Consider the following 27,417-nt stretch of genomic DNA (forward strand, 5'->3'; position numbering starts at 1 on the left):
GGAAGTATCATCGTGGTGAACCATGGAAGTAATAAATGCGATGAACCTAATGTTTTGGAATATAAAAGTAGGTGGACATTGGCTTCAAATTTGTGACGTAATGACAACTCCCTTCTTTTTTTTTTACCTCCATGGGCAATACCGTATACAGTATAACTGATCGCAATATGGCGGCGAGAGCCAAGCTGTTTGTTTACTGACAAAATAGAGTAAGAAATGGGGATAAACTGGTATAACTACGTTACCATACAGAGTTTTGATATAGTGGTCAATACATCCGTTGTGTTTGGCTGTAATTTTTGGCACAGCGGACGGAAGACACAAGGAAAGGTAGACGTACCAGTGCAAGCATAACCAGAAACATCTTACGTACTTTTGCTTTTGTACTGTATATAAGCTTAAAAATTACATTACAGTTTGCGTTATTTGAAATATCGGCAGTGTTTAAATAGTTTATGTTTAGTAAATTTAGTGTTAAGAGACGTAGCTTAATCATGTGTTTTTCACCAATTCTGATCAACTTCGGCTTTCTTTCAAATAGTATGCTTGTTATGAAAGTGCCCCTATAAATTGAAGGTGCTAATTGTCGTCGATTACAAGTGTGTCTTTATTCATTTGAGCATTCTTACGAAAACTACAATATGCTTTAAAGGCGTGTGTATGTAATTTGATGTCCTTCTTAAAAGAGGATTCTACAGTGTAAGCGTTAAATTACCCTCCGCCACGCACCGTATGGTGGATTGCGGAGTATGTATGTAGATGTAGCATTCAACTAGTACACAAATATTTGCTCAGTTGCTGAACTAGTGTGGACCACCTCGTAAAGCTTACAACATTTCGTTTCAGAAAATCGTAGTAGTACCACGCACAAACTTCCTGACGCCGCCATCTTAACTCACCAAGCGCCAGGTTTCAATGAAAGATGAGTTTTTGCCAGTTCAGTAATGTATGTCTGTATATTCTTCAGAAAGTCGTCACAGAATTAAGTTCGGGACTCTAAACACTTATTGCTGCAGAAGGGAACCACTTTGAAAACATTTTGTATTAAATCTGAGGTTGTCTGCTGTAGCATAAATATTATAACTAGAATATATCATCCGATATTACGTAGTAGTAGGCAAGAACTTTCTAAGACCTGTTTTGCGCCACCCGTATGCCTTACATTTCTGAATATTTTAAGTGAGTTGCCAGTCTTTACATCACTTTGACAGTATTTGTGCAGCTATTTTCAACAGTAGGGGAGATTGCTATACCTTGGAACTGTTTGCAGACTTTTGCCTCTAGCAAGCCATGTAATAGACGTATATAAAACCTGGGGTTCAAGGATGCAACACTATTTCGTATATAAATAATGATTTTGGTAGGACGGAGTCAGTCTTCGTGCAGCCGCTCGTGCAACAGCATTGGACCGTTCTCACAGAAGATGGCACGTTATTATAGAAGGAGAAGGCGTACTTGCCCTACAGTGTATAAAGCCATCGATAATATGGTGATTAATACTGGGAACTACGTAGGTGCACAAGTGATTTTACTGAAATGATAGCATTCACTTTGAGGTACTTTGTGTCTGTGCGTTGCACTCGAGAAGATCTTGTCAATAATGTATTTGGTTATCTCCATATTACATTGCTGCTCTGCAACACACCAATAATCAGGAAGCGAAACCAAATTAAGAAGAAATATTATCAAAAACCAGTTTAAGTTAAGAAATTTTGAAAAAGTAGCTATTAGGAACCAACACAAATTCCGTTTTCGAGGCACTAAAATTGATAAGAGTGCAATGACACTTAGTTCATTTTGAAATATCACGTGTCCCACAGTAGAAAATCTTCTGTCTTTTTAAGGTACAAGTTGGTGTACGACCGACGAAGTATAGTTTAACCGTCCACACATTATGTAACTAGTTTTAAAAATATACAGAATTTTCTACACCCTAAAGCGCTGTAACTGAACAATTAAGTTTCCTCCGAGTAGCTTTAATATACTATACAACACTTAAATATGTAGAACTCGTATTATTTACAATCGCTGCACAAGACGCAATCTCACATCTCACTACAACAGAACAGAAGAAAATGCTGGGAACTGCTTATGGCGGTTTCTAGAACGCATTCCTTCGTGTGATTCTAAAATTAGTCACTAGATTGAAACACCGAGAACAAAACATCATGTGTTCCTAGGTACACTAATCTTCAGGTACAATATTCTCGCCTACTTCATTGTAGATAACTGCATCATTTGCAAAAAGTTTGAGCTTATTATTAATATTGTGTGCAAGATCATTAATATACAAACTGAACAGCAAGTATTCTAATACATTTCCTGGGGCACAACCGATTTAACTTCAAAATCTGTCTATGAATCTCTATACAAAGAGTATGCAGTGTACTCCTCACCAGAAAATCCTCAGTCCAGTCACAAATCTCACTCGATATCCCATATGATAGTACTTTCAAAAATAGACTGTGTGGTACCAATGACATACAGCCAAACTCACCAAATGTGTTACACAAGAAACACCATTCTAGAGTCCGCATGGGTAAATTTCTGTGTACGCACATGCACAGTATATTAGCATTATTCATAACCAACAGCGATCATCTTGCGGAAATGAAACACTACAGCAAAAAAATCTGTATTACTGTAGATTACTCTTTCAGTTATGGAAGAAGCACTGTTATGTGACTCACGCTGCGGATATCGAAGTGCAAGACTTGAGCGATGTACTGCGGCAGCGACGTGATGAGCAGATAGAAGATCCAGTCGAAAGTAACCATGATTGCGACGAGAGCCCAGACAGCCGGCGATGACATAATGCTCTTCCACGGCACAGGCAGGTTCTTCTGTAACACCAAAGACGCAACACCGTCAACTTTATACTCTTCAGTAATGTTCACGTAGTTCCCAAAGTTAAAGGGTAACTGAACGACTTTATGAAATCTGGATTAATGCACCGAGCTATCTGAGGCAGTGGTTAGCACACTGGAGTCGCATTCGGGAAGATGATGGTTCTGATCCCCATCTGCCCAACCAGAGTTAGGTTTCCCGTGGTTTCCCTAAATCGCCCCTGGCTAACCCAGAAGCTGTGATTGTCAAGGGACACGGCTGATATCCTTCCTCATCCTTCCTTAATCAAGCTCCTGTTCATCTCAAATGACCACTTTGCCGACGGGAAGTTAAACTCAAATATTCCATTTCCATATGTTTTCTGGTTCAATTACGTAATTACCGATTATGTAAAATATTTGACAAGGACAGTTCCCTGTGGCTGATTTGTTGACGCATTATGATAGCGCAGCCGGACAGCTTATCTAGGATCTGTGTTTGGAGCTGGGGTAGTGCAGTGTGTGGTAAGGGTTCGATGAAAGAGTTGGGTTCAATGCCCCATCGACGACGATGCCACTAAAGAAAGAACACAAGCTCGATGTGGACAATGGGGAAGCATGGGTCATTTTCAAACGGACCTTCTCACCCTTGACCGCAATCGATTCAGGTTAACCACGGAAAATATAAATATCGATGACTGGAAGGCGATTTGAGCCACAGTTTTCTTGAATATAAGACCAATCCTATAAAAAAGGTTTTACCTGGATCGATACACGTTGCCGTCGAAATGAACGTAGCACACATCGCGAAGACACAGTATCCTATGCCATATTGCCTGAGCTGGGCGGGGGGGGGGGGGAGTCTCCAATTAAACTGCCAATGTATGACTTGTTGCTGATCGTATGTTAATAGACCACTTTACTAGTGCTTCCAGGTTACTTTTCGCTGTCATACTGAAGAAGCATACACGTGAAACTTCCTACGTTCCTAATCAGACCACATCAAGAAATGCGCTATTGGCCAACTGGAAAGACGTCATTTCAAACTCTTTTCTTCCTGTAATCTCTTTTTTATACTTAAAACAATTCTAATATAAAACAACTTCATTCTTTAAAAGTTAGACATTTGTCTGTTACAACCTCTTGTTCAGTTCCTATACTGTCTCTGCTTTGTTTCTGTTCCATCTCTCCAAGGTTTTTTGGTCTTTCCACTGATCTTTTCCTGTTGGTGGATATCTCATTATTGTCGTAGGCATTCTATTTTTATTCATACTTCTGACATGATCTCTCCATTTAATTTTAATCTCCTTAATCTGTTTATTTACGATTTGAAGTCCTAGTTCTTGTCTGATTAAGACTTATCGTGAAATAAAATGAAATAATGACCCAGTAGAAATGATGGATTGAATGGTAATTGATTAACGCTAAAATCTGCAATAATCCCATACTGTATCATAAAAAATTCTAATTTATGTTCAACTGCCAAAACAGTTCCAACTGGAAAAATACCACAGAACGCAGTTAAAAGAATCAAAAACACACATGCAAAAAAAATAATTTATATCAATTTAAATATCAACTTTAATATTAAAATGTTTCGTATAAAAATAGGTTAAATAGATTTATAGATTTAAATAGCAGGAGCATAATACAAACTGTACTCTATGAAAATGACGGCATAATGCTCAAAATTATATTCTGGAAAAATTAAAAATATTATCTTCATATTTCTCCATCTTGGTCTCATTTAGAAGCTAATTTAAATTAACATTTTATAACCATTAATTTTAAAAACCAGCAGGTGAAATTTCCTACCATCATGAAAAAGCCTAACAATTAAAACTTACATACGAGGTGCGGCTAGAAAAAAACCGGACTGATGCTGGAAAAAACATTTATTTACAATTATTTACAATTTCATGTTATCTCCTTCACTGTACTCTCCTCCTCGGTCTCTACACCGCTCCATACGAATTTTCCACTGTTCATAGCAATGCTGCAGATCATTTTTGGTAAGTCCATACATTACTTCCGTCGCTTTTTCTTTTACTGCTTCAACAGTCTCAAATCTAGTTCCTTTCAAAGCTGACTTGACTTTAGGGAAAAGAAAAAAGTTACAGGGGGCCAAATCAGGTGAGTAGGGTGGATGATCTAAAATGGGAATGTTGTGTTTTGCCAAAAACGTCTTCACTGACAACGCACTGTGAGCTGGGGCATTGTATTGGTGAATGATCCATGACTTTTTTCTCCACAAATCGTTCCGTTTTCTCCGTACTCGCTCACGTAGGGTAGCCAGGACGCTAATGTAGTAATGCTGATTCACTGTTTGTCCCTCTGGTACCCAATCAATGTGCACAATCCCTTTGATGTCAAAAAAAAAAAAAAAATCATCATTGCCTTGAATTTCGATTTTGACATTCGTGCTTTTTTTTGTCGTGGAGAACCAGGAGTTTTCCAATGCATCGATTGGCGTTTAGTTTCGGGATCGTAAGTAAAAAACCACGATTCATCGCAAGTAATAACATTTTGTAAGAAGGTGGGATCACTTTCAATGTTTTCCAGGATGTCAGAACAAATCATTCTTCGGTGTTCCTTCTGTTCAATTGTGAGACACTTTGGAACCATTTTTGAACACACTTTGTTCATGTTGAAACTTTCATGAAGAATCTGCCTAACACTTTCCTTGTCAACTCCTGTTAACTCAGACACTGCTCTGATTGTTAAACGGCGATCTTGTCGAACAAGTTTACCGATTTTTTCAATGTTTGCATCAGTTTTTGCTGACAATGGTCTGCCAGTGCGAGTGTCATCACTGGTGTCTTCGCGGCCATCTTTAAATCGTTTAAACCACTCAAACACTTGTGTTCGCGATAAACAATCATCGCCGTACACTTGTTGTAACATTACAAACGTTTCACTTGCAGATTTTCCTAGTTTGAAACAAAATTTGATGTTAACACGCTGTTCTTTCTGTACACTCAACATTTTCCGACGCACAGACAAAACGTCAACTACTTAAAACAGACGCCACGGGCAGACTGAGTGCAGGAGGCAGATGAAACTCGAGCAGTAGGCGGAGCGAGAGTCACGTGACAGGCCACGCGACTTTCAGCCTTATTGCATTCGTTTTATTGTTTCACCAGTACTAGTCCGGTTTTTTTCGAGCCACACCTCGTAAATGACTCATTTAGTGATATATATTTTTAAGACGCACAGGATAGAGATTGATTTTTGACGTACTGTTGACGACGGGGTGGTTAGGTAAAGAGCCCAAGTTCGGATTTTTTAGGTATAAGGAAGGAAATCGATCGTAACATTCTCAGTGGTACCATTAAGGATTTTGCTTCTTATTTACTCAACGCACAAAACACAGATGACGACTTGAACACCACATCTCCTGACAGTGGGTTCAGTGACAATTCTCTCTGTTTCTCGGTGGTCAGTGTCTGTTACTGCAAAAGCGATGGCGTAATAAAATGGCTCTTAGGTTGCTACGAACATTTACATTTTTAAGTCAGTGGTAGCTTATACATGGCAAGCACTATCTTGTTGACGGTGTTCAGCTTACTAGGTTATGACGACTCTATGACAATGTGTCTGACGAATATAACAAGAAAAATACAAATAATAGTTAAATTCAAAAATGAGGAGCATGTCTGATCAACTTTAAACTTTGTCCTTGGTAGAGACAGCACCACAACTGTAGCAAAGTGGCTGACAAGTTTGAGGTATTTTTACGCGAAATCGCAAATGTGATTTAAAAAAATAGTATGGTAAACCTCTCACAACTTTCAGCTAGCAGAGGCCGTATGGGACACCTGCAGACCGTCACAACAGGGAAATTACAGTAAATGTACAAGGTCATTATTTTGTGGCACAGGAAGAGCTAGTGAATGGGTATGTTACCTTAGCAGCTGACCGTATTGTAGCCTTGATGTAGTTGCGTTCGACTGGGTCGATGTACGGGTGCTGCGACGGCGAATCTGCAGCCTGGAAGAACCAAGGCACGCACCACAGCAGTCCGACGCCTCCGAAAACGTAGAAGGAAAGCGGCCAGCCACCGATGGTCTCGCACAGAACGCCCGTCACCGCCATGGATACGAGGGTTCCAATAAATATTCCTGTCGGCAAACAAACGACACAGCAGCTCTGTAACAACAGGTAATACTCACTGTACATTACAGTCAGACGTATGATTTCTTAAAGTTACTTTTGAAGTTTCTGTGTAACAACTATGAGCATCTAGCATGTAAGTTCCATAGGCTATAAACTAAAGTACAGGCCGTAGATAAAGTTACGATTCATTTCCCATCCACTTAATGCTGTTACGATAACCCAACTGTTTTAAGAAGGATGTTCCATCATAACCTCACTTTCACAACACGCAACACTGGTAACACACGTAATTTTTGCTCCGACGTCCACACTAAACTGAATGCACTTGATATGGGAGACTCAGTACAGAAATAATCAGCCAGGGACGCTGCAGTAGACTCACTTGCTACGAGCAGTCGATTGAGAGAAGAAAGTCGCACATGCAGCTTGATTAGAGGCGGGATTTGGCAGCACCTGTTTTCTGGAGGTAAAACAGCGTCAAAGCCATCTGGGATACGAGTCGACTTTTGAGGGGGAGGCCCGCTGTTTCCCAGCGATGTGGGTCCTCGTTTTTAGCTTTCAGCCCAGTAAATTCGACTAGAGATTCCCTATTTAACTCGTCTTTCACTAATACCGTTTTCTTGTTGTTTAGAAGTGAGATGTTCTGTTTGATGTCTTCTAGGAAACCTGAGGTATCAGATCGGGTAGGGATGTCATTATTGGTATCATCATGAATATTTGGAGGTTAATATGATAAAATAAACTATTAGGTTCAGTATAACACAGTTTAACATATGTTATGGAAAATTTTTGTATATCTAGCCATAGGGAATGTCAACAGGATGAATCTTTGAATTATCTAAAATAATTATTCCAATTTCTGTTAGTTAGTCAAACACAACATCAAGTTTATTCAATTAAATAGCAATAAGATTTTCCTTAAGTATACACTTTTTTCATCATTTTACCAAATATGCAGTTATTCATATGTTTCAAAAATTCTTCCTGAAATCATTGCGAGACCGGAGTGGCCGTGCGGTTCTAGGCGCTACAGTCTGGAGCCGAGCGACCGCTATGCTCGCAGGTTCGAATCCTGCCTTGGGCATGGATGTGTGTGATATCCTTAGGTTAATTAGGTTTAATTAGTTCTAAGTTCTAGGCGACTGATGACCTTAGACATTAAGTCGCATAGTGCTCAGAGCCATTTTTTGAAATCATAACTGTATTCACCCTTTTCTGTGCATTTACCTCAATGTATAGTTTCACCTAGGGAGGTTGTTAAATGATAAAATTTTATAAATCTTTTTTTTCATTCCAATTTATGATGCAACCATTGTTTTAAATTTCCTTAGTGAGTAATATAGTCTTTTTCTGTTTTCCATCATTCCTCAGTTGTTTCAAAATTCGCGGAGGAATTTTCCGTCTACGCAACTAATTGAAGGCAGTTTATTTATTGCTGTAGAATTTTTGCTTCTTTTAGTTGAGAAGCATCTTCAGTGGCCTGTAACACCTGTTTCTTTATATACACATAATAAATTTATTATGTGGTAGTTACAATATGTTATTATGTTACATTCTGTCATATTTTTCTCTTGTTTGGCAAGTTAGAATCAACTTTTGTAACACAAATTTTGTGATCTGAAATCATCGTTCGGTATTACTTACGATTATCAACACTGTTAGCCCATGTTTGTGATCCTGGGGATGTATTCATTATTCTCCACGTTCCAGTTGGCCAATTTCCGGCGTTTTTTAACGCATATATGTTTCAACACACCTCATACATTACTTGACTTTACATTTTGTGTTGAACATGTGTTTGTTTACAGTGTGTAGTATTGCCAACTGTAGCTGTATGTTTACCTTTTGTCTTTTGTTTTTGTTGTGTGTGTGGTTTGATTTTTCCATTTCTTTTGTGTATGTGTCTGTGTGTGGGTATTTGTACATGTGTGTGTGAATATGTGTGTCGTTCTTTGTGGGAGCCTGATTTTTTAGTCGATATTTGTGTGTGTGTGTGTGTGTGTGTGTGTGTGTCTGTGTGTATTGAACACATTGCAGCAAGAACACTGCAATATACTCAGAAAAAATACAACCGAAAAATCAGAACACTCACTAGCAAAAATAACCAGAAACAAAATCCCAAAACTAACAAATCTCACAGATACAGGATTAATGGAGAAAGAAACACAGCTGTTAGAGAAGCATCAGTACAAAAATAAATAACCACTACATAGAAAATCTGATTATAGAAACAGAAATCATGCTGACAGAGGAAGAGAAACAAGAAAATAACACTACAAATTTGGGGCTTACCCAAGAACTTGTGAAGAAAGAAATAAGCAACATTATCACCATCTCAAAGAAAGAGCAAAACAGAAAACAGCACCAAAAAGAAAGGAAAAGTAGAAGCCAACAACATCACACTCACAAGAGCTGATAAAGGGAACAGCATTACACAGAACAGTATATGGAAAAAAAAACTTGAGACTTCATCTCCTCTAACAATATCACAAAACTCAAATCTGATCCAACAGTACTTTCCCAGACATACAAAATAAACAGCCTCGATGACGTTAGACACATACTAAAGTATAAATAAAAACAATATATCACAGAGAAGAACCCAAAAGCACCAACACTCAGAAGCCAACCCAAGGTCCACAAACACCTTATTCTGTTCAGGCCTATTATTAATTTCATGAATGCACCATCTAACCATGTGGCAAAACACATGAACAAAATCATAATGCAACATTTTGACATGAAGAACAGCAGAACAGTGAAAGACACAAATGAACTCATAAAACAAATAAAAGACACAAACAGCATCATTCATCTCTTTTGATGTAGAGATCATGTACACCTCAATAACCACTGCAGACACAATAAAACTAATTGAAGAATACTTACTGGCATACAAAACACTACCTGCAGGCAACATAACTAAAACCATCAAAGCAATGCACCCTAAAATTACTTCTAATTTGAAAAAGAACTTTACTTATATGAAGATGGGCTTCCAATGGGATTCCCAGTATCAGGAACATTGGCAAACATATTCATCAACCACACAGAAAATTGTAGCGAAATGCAGGAAGATCTGCAACGGATAGGCACTTGGTGCAGGGAGTGGCAACTGACCCTTAACATAGACAAATGTAATGTATTGCGAATACATAGAAAGAAGGATCCTTTATTGTATGATTATATGATAGCGGAACAAACACTGGTAGCAGTTACTTCTGTAAAATATCTGGGAGTATGCGTGCGGAACGATTTGAAGTGGAGTGATCATATAAAATTAATTGTTGGTAAGGCGGGTACCAGGTTGAGATTCATTGGGAGAGTCCTTAGAAAATGTAGTCCGTCAACAAAGGAGGTGGCTTTCAAAACACTCGTTCGACCTATACTTGAGTATTGCTCATCAGCGTGGGATCCGTAGCAGATCGGGTTGACGAAGGAGATAGAGAAGATCGAAAGAAGAGCGGCGCGCTTCGTCACAGGGTTATTTGGTAACTGCGATAGCGTTATGGAGATGTTTAGCAAACTCAAGTGGCAGACTCTGCAAGAGAGGCGCTCTGCATCGCGGTGTAGCTTGCTCGCCAGGTTTCGAGAGGGTGCGTTTCTGGATGAGGTATCGAATATATTGCTTCCCCCTACTTATACCTCCCAAGGAGATCACGAATGCAAAATTAGAGAGATTCGAGCGCGCACGGAGGCTTTCAGACAGTCGTTCTTCCCGCGAACCATACGCGACTGGAACAGAAAAGGGAGGTAATGACAGTGGCACGTAAAGTGCCCTCCGCCACACACCGTTGGGTGGCTTGCGGAGTATAAATGTAGATGTAGATGTAGAAAACACACTCTTTGATACAGTCACCCCAAAGAAAGGATACAAAATTATTTACTGGTACTGATATGTGGATGACATAATCTGTATGGTTGATGAACCAACAGACAAAACTGGCAAACTTAATACAGGCATAAACAATATATATGCAAATATTGAATTCACCATGGCAAAAGAAATATAAAGCAAATAGTTTGTTTTGGATATAACAAGAGACCACAATAAACACACATTTGGCATCTTCAGAAAGCCAACAGCCACAGACACAATTATACATGCTTCATCCAACCACCTGCAAAATCAGAAGTTAGTGGCCCCAAAACAGATGTTACACAGACTAAATAATATTCCACTCAATGCCACAAACAATGGTTACAGCACCCTTATAGTAAAAAAAAGTCAAACCAAAATATTAAAATAGAAGCAAAGAAAAATGAAAACAAGCAGAGAACACAACACTAAAGACACTGCAGCACACACAGAAACACAAAACAGAAATACAATGACACAGCTAACAGAAAAAAGGTACAATTTAACTTACAAAGACAAAGCAACATACAAGATAGCAAATATATTAAACAAACTGAAATTACACATTGCTTACAGAACAAGAAACACACTCAAATCACATTTAAAAACAACAGAGAGACCAGATAAATATCAAGAAACAGGTATACACCAGTCAGAGTGCCAAGAATATGAATCACTATATCTGGGGTTCGCATGTAGGAACTTCAAAACTAGATATAAAGGACATATAAGAAGTTGGAAATATGAAAAGAACCATTATACAATCTTCGCAAAACAGTTGATAAAACATGAATGTGAACAATTCAACATGGAACACAAGACAGTTATTAGAGTGAGTAATGTCAACAAAAAGCTCCTGACATATCAAGAAAATTTTCACATACAAAGAGCCCTTGTTATGAAAAAGATTGTACTTAATGACTAAACCCATACAAGCATTAACTCCCTGATCATATTAGCCAGTAAAACAATAACAAACAGAGAGCTGGAACATAATCAGAGTTTAAAGAACCTTCCTGTCCATCCTTTTTCTCTCTCTCTCTCTTTCTCTCTCTCCTCCCTTCTCCCTCTCTCTCTCTCTCTTTCTCTCTCTCTCTTACACACACACACACACACACACACAAACACACACACATACTAATGTACATTTAAAAATATAATGCTCCCACAAAGAACGACACATGTACACACAACAAAATACACAACAAACACACACACACACACACACACACACACACACACACAATACAAACAAAAGATAAACACACAATGCCACTTGGCAATGCTACACAATGTAAACATGCACATGTTCAACACAAAGTGTTGAGTCAAAGTGATGTATGTGATGTATTGAAACAGATATGGGCGAAAGACCGCCAGAGATCTGCCAACTGGAGCATGGAGACTAATGAACACATCTCCAGGACCATACACATGGGCTAAGAGAACTGAAAATCGTAACACCGAACGATGATTTCACATCACGAAATTGTGCTACAAAGGCTGATTCCAACCTGACAAACAAGAAAAAAACATGAGAAAATATAACATAGTAACATATTGTAACTAGCACATAACACATTAATTTATTATATGTATATTACAGGCCACTGAAGATGGTTCACAAATAAAAGAAGCGAAACGTGTATGGCGATATATGAACTGCCTTCAATTAGATGCATAGATGGAACATACCTCCACAAATAATATAGTTTTTGCTGTCTGAGAATTTCCTGACATAGTAACTGCTTCAATGGTTGATGAGTATCACGTCACATAATGTTGTGACAGTTGCATAATATTTCAAGATGGCTGCTCGTCATCTTCAGGTGCTTATTGACATTTGATGCAGTGACTCGCCAATATATTCCTCGCTAGAACAACACAGGTACCAAAGGATGGCGCTACAACATCACTGTAGATGGATCAGAGACACTGACATCCATAGCCCTCTACTGAAGAAAGGTGTTACACTCTTCGCATGTGCGATGCAGGACTGGTTTTTATTCCCTATGGTGGTGGCTGGCGTGTCCATTGAGATAGCCAGGCTGTTGAAGAAACAGCAAATAAAATATGTCTGCCCGCCTCCAGCGTGAGTGCAAACGATGCTGGATTCCATTAAAGAGAACTTAGATCTAAAGGGACCAGAGATATATAAAATCTCATTATTAAACTCTGTTTCATTTGGAAAAAAATTTTCTTATTGCACTAAGATCGTCTGTTTTTAAATATGATCCTTTCCTTTCTAAAGAACACGCTAAAAAGTAAACGAGTCTATATACTTGAATCTTACATCACAATATCTTTTTTGGTGAATTACAGCAATGTTTCTCAAAGCTGATTTATACTCCTTCATGTTCGATGATAACAATTAGCATATCCCAGATTACTTTTATTTCTATGTCACTGATTATCATCACATCTTCATCTATGTTTGTAATAAAAAATGGAGCATCATAATTGCTCAATTTGTGAAATGGAATGGGTATTGTATAACTAGGTCTATAGTTCAAATTGTAACCAACATGTGAAGTTCCTTTAAACGCAGCAGTAAAGATACAGTGACCTCTATCTTTTATTTCATCTTCCTGAAATTCTTCATAGGAAATACAACAAAGCTTCGCTGACTGAAAACCTTGTTCTTCTTTGCAACTTATACCCATTCTTTCTATTTTGCATTGCTCAAGACTTCATTCAGAGCCTTGGCAATGAAATTTAGCTTATTTGTGAACTACTTCATAGGAACACTACCTCTGTGTAATTTGAAATCTGAATATTCATTATTGCATCTACAATGAAAATAACAGGCTACAATGAATGGCGTACATAATTGGACTTTCACAGAATATGAACCACAATTTCAGCTATGATTTCTTGTGGCACAATTGGTTTCAGCATGCACTCAGTGCCTGCATATGTTACAAAAGGCACCTTTTGCTTGTTTCTGATACTGACAAATTTTACATGTTCATTCTTCCTGATGGATATTATACTGTTAAGCAGTCAGAACTGTGAACAGTCCATTGGTCAGCTATCTGTTTTTTGAATGAAAGTAACAAAGATAGTGTCAACACCCTACAATAGGCTTATGATAAGCAGTACACTAACATCCAGTAATATCGAAAAGTCTTAAGAAAATTATATACATTTCTTTTGATTCGTCTGACACAGGCAGAAGAAATTTGCAACCAAGTGAAAGATATATTGTAAGCAATTGATTAATTTTCTTTGATCTGTTCTCAAAAACTAGAAAATAGGATTTAAAAAGTGTCTAGGCTCCTTGAAGCATATCTCATTATCTATTACAGTTGAGCACATTCAAGCCTTAATAGCCTAATCAGCAGAAACCCAGTCAAGATTACTAGTTTCTCGCTGTTCCTGACTTCCATTAAGTCACTTCGGAGGATGTTCACCCATTATTCACCTTCAACACTTCTTGTGAGCTCATCTCATACATGCAAAAAGTTATTACAATTTGAGAGCATATGTGAAATCTAACCAATTTTTAACAGATGTACCTGTGTTAACAAAATAAAATTGATTCTGTACTGTGTTTTGAGGGCAAAATCTGTAAATCAGCTTTTCTTGAACAACTGTATTATTTTCATGTTTACTTCTGTAAAGGTGTTCAGATCACCACCAAAACCAATGACTTTGTATGTGAGAACTAAACTCTCTTGCAGGACTTGTTGAAGTCCACACAAGAACAGTCAAGGAATTGCTGAGAGGCTTCAAAGAGTGTCTTATTTCACCGAACCGACTTAGCAAGATCTCAGACAAGAGGAGACGTGTTGTCTGCACATGTGCATCAAGGAATTGTTATTGTAATCTCCAAGCACATCATATTTCACTAAATGCACGTGCAAGAAGCATTCGCCTCTTCCACTGTGAGCTGCGCACCTTCATCGTTCTTGATGTTATGTTGATGATTTAATGCATACAGTTGGGGATGAGAGGTTTTCATGGCTGGTCCTTAAAAAGCGTGTTCTCCTCCTCATAAAAACACTGGTACCTAAACTTAGCTTACAAAGAACATCTGCTTTAAAATTCTAAAATGTTAGATAATGAAGATTTTATCCCTTAGCACCAGTAACAGCATCAAGCAGGCCCAAGATCGAACGTAATAAAATTACATTAAACAGTCAGTAATATATATTACATTATTTCTGTATAATACATGATGCATTATCTTCTTCCCTGTAAAAGGTGCTTGGTGAGGTAAAGTATTACTGTTTTTGTCGTTATCCTTGCATATTACGAAAGTGTGCAGATTAAGTGATGCACCACATTAAATTTCTATCCCGTCTTGGAGGTTATGACTGACGGTGTGTTTGCATGTGAGTTGTGGAAATATTGTAACACTGTTTCTTGCACCATTGGGATACAAAAATCGAGCCACAATCGTGTTTTGGCTCCTGAGTGTATCTTAACCTTTACATTAGATGAGTAGTGCCAATAAAGTGAGCCTCATATGTTTTGCACTGATATGGAACCAGTATTTGGGTATTTTGACAAATAATGCAGATAATTTTTCTATTTTTAAAATACTGTTTTCCTTTTTATAGGAAGATAGAACCACAGCCAGTTTTTGGCGTCAAGGGTCACTTAATCTGTAAGTTAAACTAGTAGTTCAAAAAAAAATGAGCTGTGTGTTTTATATACCATTATAGAAGTAGTGGTAGTAGTAGTAGTAGTAGTAGTAGTAATAGCAATTTCATTCATCCATAGATATCTTTTTACAAGGATATAGGACATGTCAAAGTATTTACAAGTTTAGACCAATTTAAAATAAGCTTATTCCTATACACATACATTTACAGTCTTCTAGTTAGAGACAATCATTAGATTTGCTCCTGGCCGCACGGAGTGGATGCGCTGTTAGAGGCACCATGTCACTGATTGCTCGGTCCCTCCTGCCGGAGGTTCGAGTACTCCCTCGGGCATGGGTGTGTGTGTTTTTCTTAGCATCATCAGTTAGTTTAAGTTGTGTGTAAGTCTAGGGATCGATGACCTCAACAGTTTGGTCCCATAGGAATTCACACACATTCAAACATTTTTTGAACTTTTGAACATTTGCTCCTGGTATACAATACTTTTTTTACAAAAACATAATAAATAATTTAATGCCACACTGTTTACTCATATCTCACTACCAGTCACTGCACACGCAGTATTTCATAACACTTCACACAAACACACACACTGTGATCTCTGGGCCATTTTCTGCACCGCAACTTCCTATCTGCTATCCTGAAAAACTGAGTCAGCATCCCTCTATAATGAGTGAGATGTTGAGCTCAGAAAGAGGAAGAGGTGTTAGTATTGTGCTATGTGTAGCTTGAGGGGTAGGTTTTTCTAGAAAAGGAAAAAAGAAGGAAAAATTGTGAAAGTGTTATATGGAATGTTGAATGTTTTGTAATCATTATTATTATTATTTATTTGTATATCTCCCTTAACCAAACCCATATTCTGTTTTGTCTAAGTAATCCTTCGATGTATAAAATATATTACATTACAGGTATTTTAGCTGCCTTGTTAAATAAGTGTATTTCTGCAATTTCTTTAATCTCGTTTGGTAATTTATTGTACAGTTTTATTCCTTGGTAGAAAATCTGTTTTGAGTTTTAGGTTTATTTTTCTTGGTAAATGTAAGTTGAGACAGCTCTTGCTCCATGGTCATGGACAGAGCCGATTGTGCTGTAATTACCAATGTTATTTTTGATGTGTACAGCTTACTGGTAAATGTATTCATATGGAGCAGTTAAAATCCCAATGTTCTGAACAGGTATTTATAATGGTCTCAACTGCTATTTTTGGTTATTATTCTTATGGCTCTTTCCTGGAATTTGAAAACTGTATGTTCGTTGGGTGTTCACACCACTTCAACTGAGACTCAATATTCATTCCTAGAAATTTTGCATTTGTTACAGTCTATAGAGGTGCCATCTACATTTAATTTAACATTGTCATTTTCCCTCTTCAAACTAAAATTCATGGCATTAGTTTTCTTTATGTTCAATGTCACTTCCTTGAGAGCTTCATTTGCTTTCTCTGCAAGGAGTTCTCTGCTTTTCTCGGTGACTATAATATTGCTGTCATCAGCGAAGAGAAATTGTTCACCATGAGTAACACTACCAGGAAAGTCATTGATGTACATCAGGAATAGTATTGGTCCTAATATGCTACCTTGTAGAACCCCTACATTAAGATTTTTGCCTTCTGCATGTCACGTAAAAATTTATCCGCTTGGCGCCGGCAGCGCTAATTCGGATTACTTGGCTTGTCTCTGACTGTTCTTGACATTATCGGGAGATTATAAATTGTAACGTTTTACTAATCTCATCGTTAGTTCTCATAAGTTCTCACCCCTGTTCCCCTACTTTCATGAAATTTCGAAGGTTTACGTATGTAAATAAATACAAAATTTGTTTGTTTCATATATTTGTCTATTTCTGTTGTCTTTGGTACTTAGTATTTCTCTTTCATATGATATGCAGCAAAACAGACTCCAAGATGTAACTCAACTCCACAAGACTTACTCATGTAGTTTGTTGTTATTTTTTATTTTGATTTTGGAGCATAGGTAGCAGTTTCTTCGTTTTAATTTATTCGTTTCGGAAATACGTAGGCCTATTACTTGGTGCTGTTTACGTGACTGGAAAGTCTGTCAACCGGATCACGATGAGACATATATGATGTAGTGGCAACCTCCAAGTTTTGCTCTGCACCTTCATCATAAATAATCGTATTGTCTCTTTCATCTGCCATGATGAAAGGGCACAAGTACTTACAAAAATAAAAAAACTTGTTGACATGTGTAACTTATTGTTACCTAAACAAAACACCAACAGAATGCAAAAGATACTAAAGTACAGTCGCCGGCCACTGCTCGATACTATGTTCACGACACCACTGTGGTGTCGGCGGCCATTGACTGCTATTTCGCGCACAGTATCACTGTGGTGTCGCCGGACGGCAGAATGTTTATGTATTTTGGTTCTGATAAGTGTTTTACTAAATATTTGGATCTATTTGAAGCATATGTATCTCTACTCTTTGCACCCTATCTGCTAGGTATGATCGAAACCAGTCATCAGCTACCCCTCTTATTCCCAATGCTTCTAATTTATTTAATAGAATCTTGTGGTCGACTGTATCAGAGGCCTTAGAAGGATCCAAAAATATGCCTGTGCTACACTCATCTTTGTCAAGAGCATCAAGTACACCTTTTATGTATTCTACTATGGCTGACTACGTATTTTTTCCACTTTGGAAATCAATAATTGCTTCTATTATTTTTGAGAATGGTGACAGCAGGGACATGGGCCAGTAATTATCTATATCTTCTGCATTACCTTTCTTCAGCAAAGATACAATTCTTGCCTTTTTAACTGCTCTGGAAATGTCCCTGATGTGAAGGATTCATTTATTATATTTGTTATTGGGCCTTGTATAATCTCTATGCATTGTTACAGTAAGCACATTGGTACTTCATCTACGCCTACTGACTTCTTATGTTTTAGTTTTGGAACAGTTTTATTGACTTCATTCTTTGTGGTTGGAACTAACATCATTGTATTTACTGCAACATTATTTACAGATGTTATAATTGTTTTGGGGAATTTTTGCTGTAACTTCTCTGCAGTGCTTGAAAAATGCTCGTTTAAATAGTTTGCTAAGTGTTGTGGATCATTTATTACATTATCCCCCTACCTTAGCAGCATGTTATTCTGCAGTTGTTTGCCTCTCCCCATTTCCTTTTTTATAACGTCACAGATTGCTTCACTTTTATTCTCTGCATTACATGTTATTTTGTCATGAAATGACTTTTCTATAGATCTTTTTGTATCTATGATAGAAATTTAAGAATTATGGATCATTGCGACTCTTTTTCATGGAACTCATATGTTTAAGTGTTTGGGAGGACTTCTTAATACCTGCTGTTATCCATCTGTTTTTGTGAGATGTTGATACAGACTTGTATACTTTTGGAAATGCCTTTTCAAATTTCAATTTAAATAATGTGGAGAATTTCATATTCACCTTGGTTTCCTTATACACTTCATCCTAGCTTTATTTTGCTAGGTCTTTTGAAAAATCTTTTTTTTTTTAATTTCTGATATGTGTCTTTGTAGGCTTGTAGTTTTGAAAATGATTCGATGCCTGATTTTACTGTGGTTATTTGACAGAGATGGTCTGATAGTCTGAGATCTTTTACAGCTGCATCACATTTTTCCATGTCCATATTTGTGGTCACATGGTCAATTACTGATGCAGTCATTGTAGTAACCCTTGTTGCACTATTGACCAATAGGGTCTTGCCAAAACTTTGAAGGGTATTTATGAGGGTGCTGCTGGATTCATTTATGATATTAGTGTTGATGTTTATGTCCCCACACAAAATTATGTTGACCCTTGTGCTTGAGACTTTATCTAGAACTTCTGTTAATTTATTGAAAAAAGTGTCCATACTACCACTGGGAGATCCATACAAACACAAAATGATTAATTTCTTGGTGATATCAAGCCCTCTTAATTCAATAGCTGATATTTCAAAGTGTTTGTCTTCAATTTCTGTACTGAGGTCATGGCTTGATCTGAACTGTGTTACTTTTCTGATATAAACGCATGATCCTCCACCTGTTGAAGCAGTTCTGCAGTTAGAGTTTGCCCTTTCATACAATGATAATACTATGTGTTGAATTTCTGTCTCTGTACACTAGCACTCAGCAACGCAAACTACTGTCCACTTCAATGATTGGAGCTCAACTTCCAGTAGCTGTATTTTATTTCTTATTGATTGCATGTTTTTATGAAGGATTGTTATGTCTCTGAAATGCCCCATGTTACTCTTTCCAGTGGTTTGTTTTTCTTTGTGACATCTGGTATGCATGATATTTGGAGTGTTAAAGTCTGTCTTGTGAGTGATTGTTTCAATATTTTTTAAACTGCTGGAGATATCCTTTAGGCAGGGATATATCCTAAAAAGACTTACTTTTCCTACCCATGACAACAGGTATTTGACCATGTGGGCCCGAGATTTCCCCCCCCCCCCCCTATTTTTTCGTGAATCTTCCCTTCCCAGTCCTGTTTAGGTGTAGGACATGCCTAGTGAAACCCCCTGTGTTGATAGTCCTGATGGGCACCAGAGAAACATGAGCAAAGCTAGCTATCCTCAGAGCCATCCCTAACTCCACATTGATTCGCCTCACAGCTCCGTCAGGGTGTGGTCGATTATGATGCTGCAACAGCTCAACAAAGTCTACGTTGGTGCCATGAGTCAGGGAAGCTATCTTGTCCAGGGCACCACCTATATCATATGCCCCATCCCTGTCCAAATCGTTTCCCACCCCACCCACTATCACTACATGGACCTCTTTGGTAAAATCCTTACATAAAGACCCTAAGTCTTCTATCACATGACTTTGCCCTGCATTTGGCTTGAAGATACTGGTGGCCTGGTACGCTGCCCCTAAACTTTCCTGTAACTGATGGCCTACACCTCACCCATGGCTACATGGCTACTACCTAGCAACAGAACTTTCTTCTTCCTAACACTTTGTACATTCCTAGGCTTCTTGGCCTCAGTTGAAGTGTGTTGCACATTTCCTGCTCCTCATTCTACCCTAGGCTCTTCTCCACTTAACTCTGGTAGTGGTAGATAACTGTTTTTGATGTTGATGATAAAACTGTCAGATCAGGTTCTCTTTCTTCCTATCCTCCTACCAGCTGCCAGTTTCCAACCACCCTACTCCCCATATCTCCCTTGATCATTATCAGTTCCTTCCTTGCTTCGTCCAACTGTGCCTGAAGGGCAAAGATTTTTCTTTCCTGTTCCCTAATCAAAATATTCCTACTGCATATTCTGCAGTTTCAGGAGAGAGCCTCTTCTGTTCTCCCAACATTCTCCCCACTGCATCCCCCCCCTTCCCCCAGTGAAAATATTTCCTACAAGACTGGCAACAAATCCCTCTACTCGCTACCCATAACAGCTCCCACATTTCTCACTCAAGGTCAGTTTGTAAAGAATAATTAAGTATAAAGAATGATTTAAATTTGACAAGGAAGCGAGATTGGCTATATGTAAAAAAAAAAAAACGACACAAGGGTCTTATGTGCGGTTGTTGTTGTTTCTGTAACGATTTGGAGATACAATGACAGAAGAATGAATTAGTAACTACTTTGCTTTCAGAGAATTTTCGTTATCAAGTGTGTTTGATCAGATTTTTAAGCTTTATAAGTCCGAAAATTTAGGCCTAGATCGCGTCTATCTAACAAGTAAACAATTCGAATCCTGTTAGTTAAACACCATATCTCTAAGTGCTTTGATAGGCAATGCAAATAATTCTTCCTTTCTTTTAAACTCTATTTTACTTTTGGTGCAAGGATCCAGTTTTCGTTCACGGCCAGAGATTGAATATTCCTCAGTAGAGAATCTTCTGAAATGATACTTTTTGAATAATTAATAAAATGTGCTCCAAACGTTTAAGTAATGCTAAATGACATAAAGAAAATTTTTTTCCTGTGTAAATAAATCTGTAAAGTGAGGAGAAAAGGTCATGATTTAATATAGGGGATGTATTTTTGTGCTGTTCTGATAAAGAATGTTACAGAGAAATGTTTGTACATTGAAACTTAATTTAAAAAGAATGCTCTATAAAGCAAGTCGAAGGCTGTCGCAGTAATTTGTTTTGGACTAATAAAAGTAGGAGCTGTGATCTCTCTCTCTCTCTCGTTTGTTTTCGACAGCTGTATCATAAAATGTAAGTTTCGCTCCCGTATCTGCAACTTTTGGTTAAATAATTACAAGTGCCACGTTTGAATCAAGAAACCGACTTTCCTCTTCCATTAATGTCGCATCTCAATTTATTAAGTTGTATTTTAGAACTTTTTCAAGCTGCAGCGATGGAGAGTCGCCGACGAATTGTATGGTGGCCACAATTGAACGCCACTTGTGTTCAGTTGGCAATTACTTTATCAAACTTTTATTCAGCGTCCCCGAGATCTCTTTTACTGATCCTTTCCATCAGTATCCGGGCAACGTAATTACGCAAACTGCATAATTCTGAGATCTGTCACTGGCCTCTAAAGTCTAAACAATGCCGTCAGTCAACGTTCTCGTCGGTCTGTGGGAATCTGATGCTGGATGGCGGAATGCAACTTCATTATTGTTGTTGTTGTGGTCCTCAGCCCTGAGACTGGTTTGGTGCAGCTCTCCATGCTACTCTATCCTGTGCAAGCTTCTTCATCTTCCAGTACCTACCGCAATCTGCTCAGTGTATTAATCTCTTGGTTTCCCTGTACGATTTTTACCCTGCACGCTGTCCTCCAATACTAAATTGGAGATCCCCTGATGCCTCAGAACATGTCCTACCAACCGATCCCTTCTTCTAGTCAAGTTGTGCCACAAATTCCTCTTCTCCCCAATTCTGTTCAAAACCTCCTCATTAGTTATGTGATCTACCCATCTAATCTTCAGCATTATTCTGTAGCACCACATTTCGAAAGCTTCTATTCTCTTCTTGTCCAAACTATTTATCTTCCCCGTTTCACTTCCATACATGGCTACAGTCCATACATATACTTTAAGAAACGACTTCCTGAAACTTAAATCTATGCTCCGTGTTAACTTCATTATTAACAAGTGAAAATTTTCTATGCTCCAGTCTACCATTTTAGGAGCTTTTCCATCAGCAGAAGTGATTAAAAAGTTTTATAATATTTTTTGTCAATATCAGTAATATTATACTTCTCTAAAGATATTACTGCTTCTGAGGTTCATAGCCGTGTAGTACAGCAAGCCTTTGCACTTTGCACTATGTTGGTATAAGGTTCGAATCACAGCCAAGTTGTGGTGCCAAGTGTAGATTAACGTGTAAATCACGCCAGTAGTGCAAATAAAGTGAGCATGAATTTTGTACCAATATAAAACATATCTTTAGATATTGTGATAAGTAATACAAACAACTTTATTTTATAGTGCTATTTTACCTTTGATGTAAAAATCGAATTTTCATCTATCGACAGATATCGAACTTTCCTCTGTGTGGAACCTTGTCCAAAGATACAACTACTCCTGAGACTCACAGTAGAAGATAGACTTTCACCTGCTGACCCAATCCTTTCCCCTATAATCTGTCTTGGCGATTTTGAGTGGCAGTGTGTCTCTGTGTGTGTGATACGGAAAGAAAAATGTGACACTTAATTTGAGGTTCCATTGTGCCTTGTATCAACTGGGTATAAAGAACGGAATTCAGGTTTTAGGCTTCAGCTGTAACTCAACCCGTAAGTAACACCAGTAGTAAGAATAAAGTGAATCACATATTCTTTTATAAAACAATAATACAGGAAATTTAGATATGGGAAAATCATTGTCGCACATTATTTGAGGATACCTTTTGTCTTCCATGAAGTGAGCATAATTATTGTTACACCAGTAGTGCCAATAAATAAGCAAGAAGAAATTTTCATATTGATAAATAATATAGACTGTTTGGATATGGAAATAACATTGTGGCATTTAATTTGAGAGTGCATTGTACCTTGTACGGAATGGGTACAAAGACGATCTTCAGTCGAGTTTTGTCACCAAATGAGGGCTACAGAGAACACGATGACTAAAACTGGGGTTCATCATACGCAAAATTGTGCGACTGTGATTGGGAGGGGAAAAAGAGTGTTTGTGTGCATGTGTTTTAGCTCAGGAGCTTTCTAATTTCCCACTTCCAAGAAAGAGGCAACGCTTAAGAAGGAGTTACAAATTGCTATATATTTATATATGTGTGTGCGCGCGCGTTCAGGCGCCTATTCCCATCCCTAATGCCACGCTCGTCTCTGCCTGTAGGCAACCAGGATGTGTGATGTCACGCAAACGCTGCTTAGGATATTATGGCACTACTCTTATAAACTGTGGTCCAAAGGCCTGTAGACACACTAGTCACATGTTTGCAGAGAATTACATTTTGTTGACGCTTACCGAGAAAAATAATGGAAAACAAGCTCCTTTCGTGATCTGGTGCCCATCTGCAAACAATCGTCTGTATAGCTGGTATTATGCCACCCTGTAAACGAAAAAGACATTCTTCAAGTCTGATCTGAACAATCAGATGGAAATGAAAAATTAATTTATGAGAAAGATCTTACAAGATATTGAAATGCTTTATTATGTAATATCTATACGTTAAAGGAGGTACAATGAACGTAAACCTCAAAATTTGCTCTTACAAACGGCCACATGGCACTCAAATTTGAAAGAAACACCGTTGAACTTAGATTTTGATACTTTGGCAGTCGTGAGGAGGGAATAAGAATAGAAGAGGAGGAGGAATAGGTAGCGAAAGACAGAGAAATTGTAAGCATGTTCGTTGTGGACAATAAGCAGTTATACACTGTGTACATAGTTGGATCTGAATTTATCTGAGTGGAGAGTGACGAGACTTTTTTCAATACCACATCACTTAGTTTTGTAATCTGAAGTGGTGATGTGCATAATTCGATTAGAATATGTCGTAATCCACAGTGTGACGTCGTCTACAACGATATAAACAATAGTCCAACATGCAACACCTCCATTCGACATTACTTCCTAAAACGTGATGATGTGGACCGGTTGTAACAGTCTGATGTTACGCGTAGACATTGCTGATGAACATGTACACTTCACACACATGTTGCAAAAGTTATGTCCAGTCACATTGTGTCTTGTGTAGACACGGTAGTTCACGTCAATTCAACAATCTGACTAGAGGTACAGTTGTTCAAGGAGAAACAGGGCCAAGTGGAAGAACTGAATCAGAAAACAAATGCAGTGGGGCCTCTGGGAGAAATGAACACCAATAGTATGTCTAGGTGGCTGGTACTTAATGAATCGGAGTGAAAAATGGTCAAAGAAAATTAGAAAAACTATGTAAAGCAAATTAGAAAAGAAAATAGAAGTGACTGAAGCCAAATTAAATGCGAACAGACCAAAGCAAACTCGATAGTAAAATCATATCAGGTTTGGCTAATTTGGAATTAATTATTGCTGAAGTTGCAGTAAGACCGAAAAATGAGCTGAAAAATCGGTGGCGGGAAGCAGAAGGCAACATCAGAGCTACAAAAGAAGAATCTGAACAGGTTGCTGAAAGAAAAAGCTCAAGTGTCAGCGATCAAGTGGATTCAAAGATATCTGAACAGCTTAAGCAGGTAGGGAGAAACAAAGTAGAAACTCTACAGAATGTACCACGGCAGTGGAACAAGAAATAAATGGGATGATTCCACAAACACAAGAAGGTTGCATATAGTTGACGGTACCGCACGAAAAATTCGATTGACGTTGTGAAAAGGCAAAATTCAGTTATCTGGAATTTAAAAATAGGATCTGTCCAATCTACAGATTTCATGTAGGGCCTATGAAAGAACATACTGGTACACTGGACTGAAGTGATTCAAATACAGGCAGCCTGTAGTCTCATGAAGAAAGACAACCAGCATTGGGCATAGAAAGCACAGGATCAATGTGAAATATTCAGGGAGTTTATCCACAAGTTTACTCGGAAAGTTTGATCACGTGAAATCCAGGAAAATGTAGCGAGAAGCTTTATCTGGAGCTTCAGTTATTCTTTTTATTTTTTTGCAGGTGGGGGGGGGGGGGGCAGTATATCAGCCTAGTGTCAGAGGATGCTTAACAAGTTAGTGAGCATGGATTTGTTTTTAAGCAATGAAGTAAAGATTCTGGACTGTGGAGAAAACCATCTAAATCTGTGTATCGGTAGGCACAGAGCTATGGACTAATTTGGACGGTCATATGAGAAGAATGGAATAGGCAGAAGCCAACTTTAACGGTAATCATACACCAGAGCAATGTGCAAACTACGATGGACATGCATGATTTATAGTTGGTGATGATACAGGACCAAACAAGAAGAGGAATAACAGAAGATTGGAAGAGGACGATAACAGGAGATGGAATTATCAGCATATCTACACAAATGCGAGACAACAGTCAGGACCAGGAGCTCTAAACATGCTGAGAAGATGAGGCAGTAACTGCTAGTTAGCAAGAAATCAACATTAGATACTACTGTGAAAATTGCTTGGCAAGTTTCAAGGAATCATATACAGCAATCAGCGCAGCAGGATGAGCATTAAAAATAAAAACACAAGTGACGCTACACGCAGTGATTAAGTGTGTGAAGCGAACTCTAGTAACTTGGAAGATACACTGACAGGAGTGACGTCACAAGCGGCAATGTAGGGCGGGAGATAAGTTGAAAAGAAGTTATCTGCTGCAGAAACACTTGTCAACCGGGGAAATGGGGAATCATTAAATACCAGTTGTTTAGAAAACCCCAGAGGTGGAAAAAGAAGAGAGAGACATATAGGTAACAGGAAGAAAAAGATTTTTGGAAGGAATAGAATGTAATGATGGAAAGAGAAGAGAAGAAACAAGAGAAGAAGAAAGAACTCTCGTACTTAAGGAACTGTCTTCGTAACTGGTGGAAGTAGAATAACAATTGAAGAAGAGTCAAAGAAAACATAAGAGCTACATTATACGGACCATTTCTTCCGATAACAGAGCGCATATTGGCAATGAAAACAGACTAAAAGAGAGTGCAGAAGACAGAGGCTGAAGACAGAAGTAAATCAGGAAAAGCAGAAGTGCAGGAGAGGAGAAAGAGGAATCTGTAACAGAGAAGAGGAAAATAGTGTTGTAGAAGGTAGAAGGTGAGGTGATAGTAATATTGCTGTTGTTGTTGGTTGAAAGCAGAAATGTCAGTACGAAACACGAAGAGGATGCAGTAGATAGTAGGCTATGTGACTACACATAAATTAGAGGATGAAGAACGTGGAAGAGGAGGAGATAGTCTTGTGGTAGAGGAAGATAGCACTAAAGAGGAAGAAGAGAAGAAAGAAAATGAAGGGTCTGAAGAAAAGAAAGAAGACGAAGAGGAGGAGGTGCAAGGAGAGCCGAGGGAATCAAGCTATGAGAAACTGAAGAGATTAGCAACAGCAGAAAATTTAGTTAGCATGTATATGCATCTGAAGAGGCAAGACATCACACAAGTAGAGCAATCTCAGTTAGTCAGTGACTGCAGCCGGATTTATTTCATAATGAGAAAAGGAGTGTTACTGACAAGATGGAAGAAGAAGAAGAAGAAGGTGAAGGTACTGAGAAAATGCTTCCTGTCAAGACAAAATACTAGTATTTCTAACGAAGCAACGATTTATGAAGGTACTTATTAAACAGGTGATACTAATATGTGAAACAGGCCAATAAGTGGGTGCATTTACAGGAGATTTATTAAGAAAGGAAGCTTAGAAGACATTATTTGCAATAGTATTTTCTTTGTTTATTCTATGTATGTTCGTGAGATGACTCAATATAACAAAGTCTATGTATGAAAGAGAGATGTGTTCTGACAGATTGGAGCTGGCACTGCTAATTTACAATCCACTACAGATGGTTGAATGTGCCAGACAGTTGTTTGTTGCCTAAAGGAGTGGTTTGTCCATTGTAAGAAAGTATCAAGTGCAATGACAAGGTGTGAATGAATGAAAGACTTAGTGTCAGCCATGCGCTTGTCACCAGCTGATGCTAACAGGCGAAGCGAGACAATGTCACACCTTGCTTATAAA

At 38.2% G+C, this 27,417-nt stretch overlaps 1 protein-coding gene across 1 annotated transcript in view; it reads right to left on the minus strand.

Moving 5' to 3' along the window:
- LOC126252771 (sialin-like) overlaps positions 1-27,417 on the minus strand; it is a 114,587-nt gene that overhangs the window by 48,407 nt on the left and 38,763 nt on the right. Inside the window, exons 4-6 of the mRNA XM_049953698.1 lie at positions 23,777-23,861; positions 6,732-6,946; positions 2,691-2,843 (exon numbers count right to left, since the gene is read on the minus strand). Of these exons, the coding sequence (XP_049809655.1) occupies positions 2,691-2,843; positions 6,732-6,946; positions 23,777-23,861 (453 nt within the window). The remainder of the gene's footprint in view (positions 1-2,690; positions 2,844-6,731; positions 6,947-23,776; positions 23,862-27,417) is intronic.

This window comes from Schistocerca nitens, chromosome 4 (assembly GCF_023898315.1).
Source record: "Schistocerca nitens isolate TAMUIC-IGC-003100 chromosome 4, iqSchNite1.1, whole genome shotgun sequence".
NCBI classification, from domain to species: domain Eukaryota; kingdom Metazoa; phylum Arthropoda; class Insecta; order Orthoptera; family Acrididae; genus Schistocerca; species Schistocerca nitens.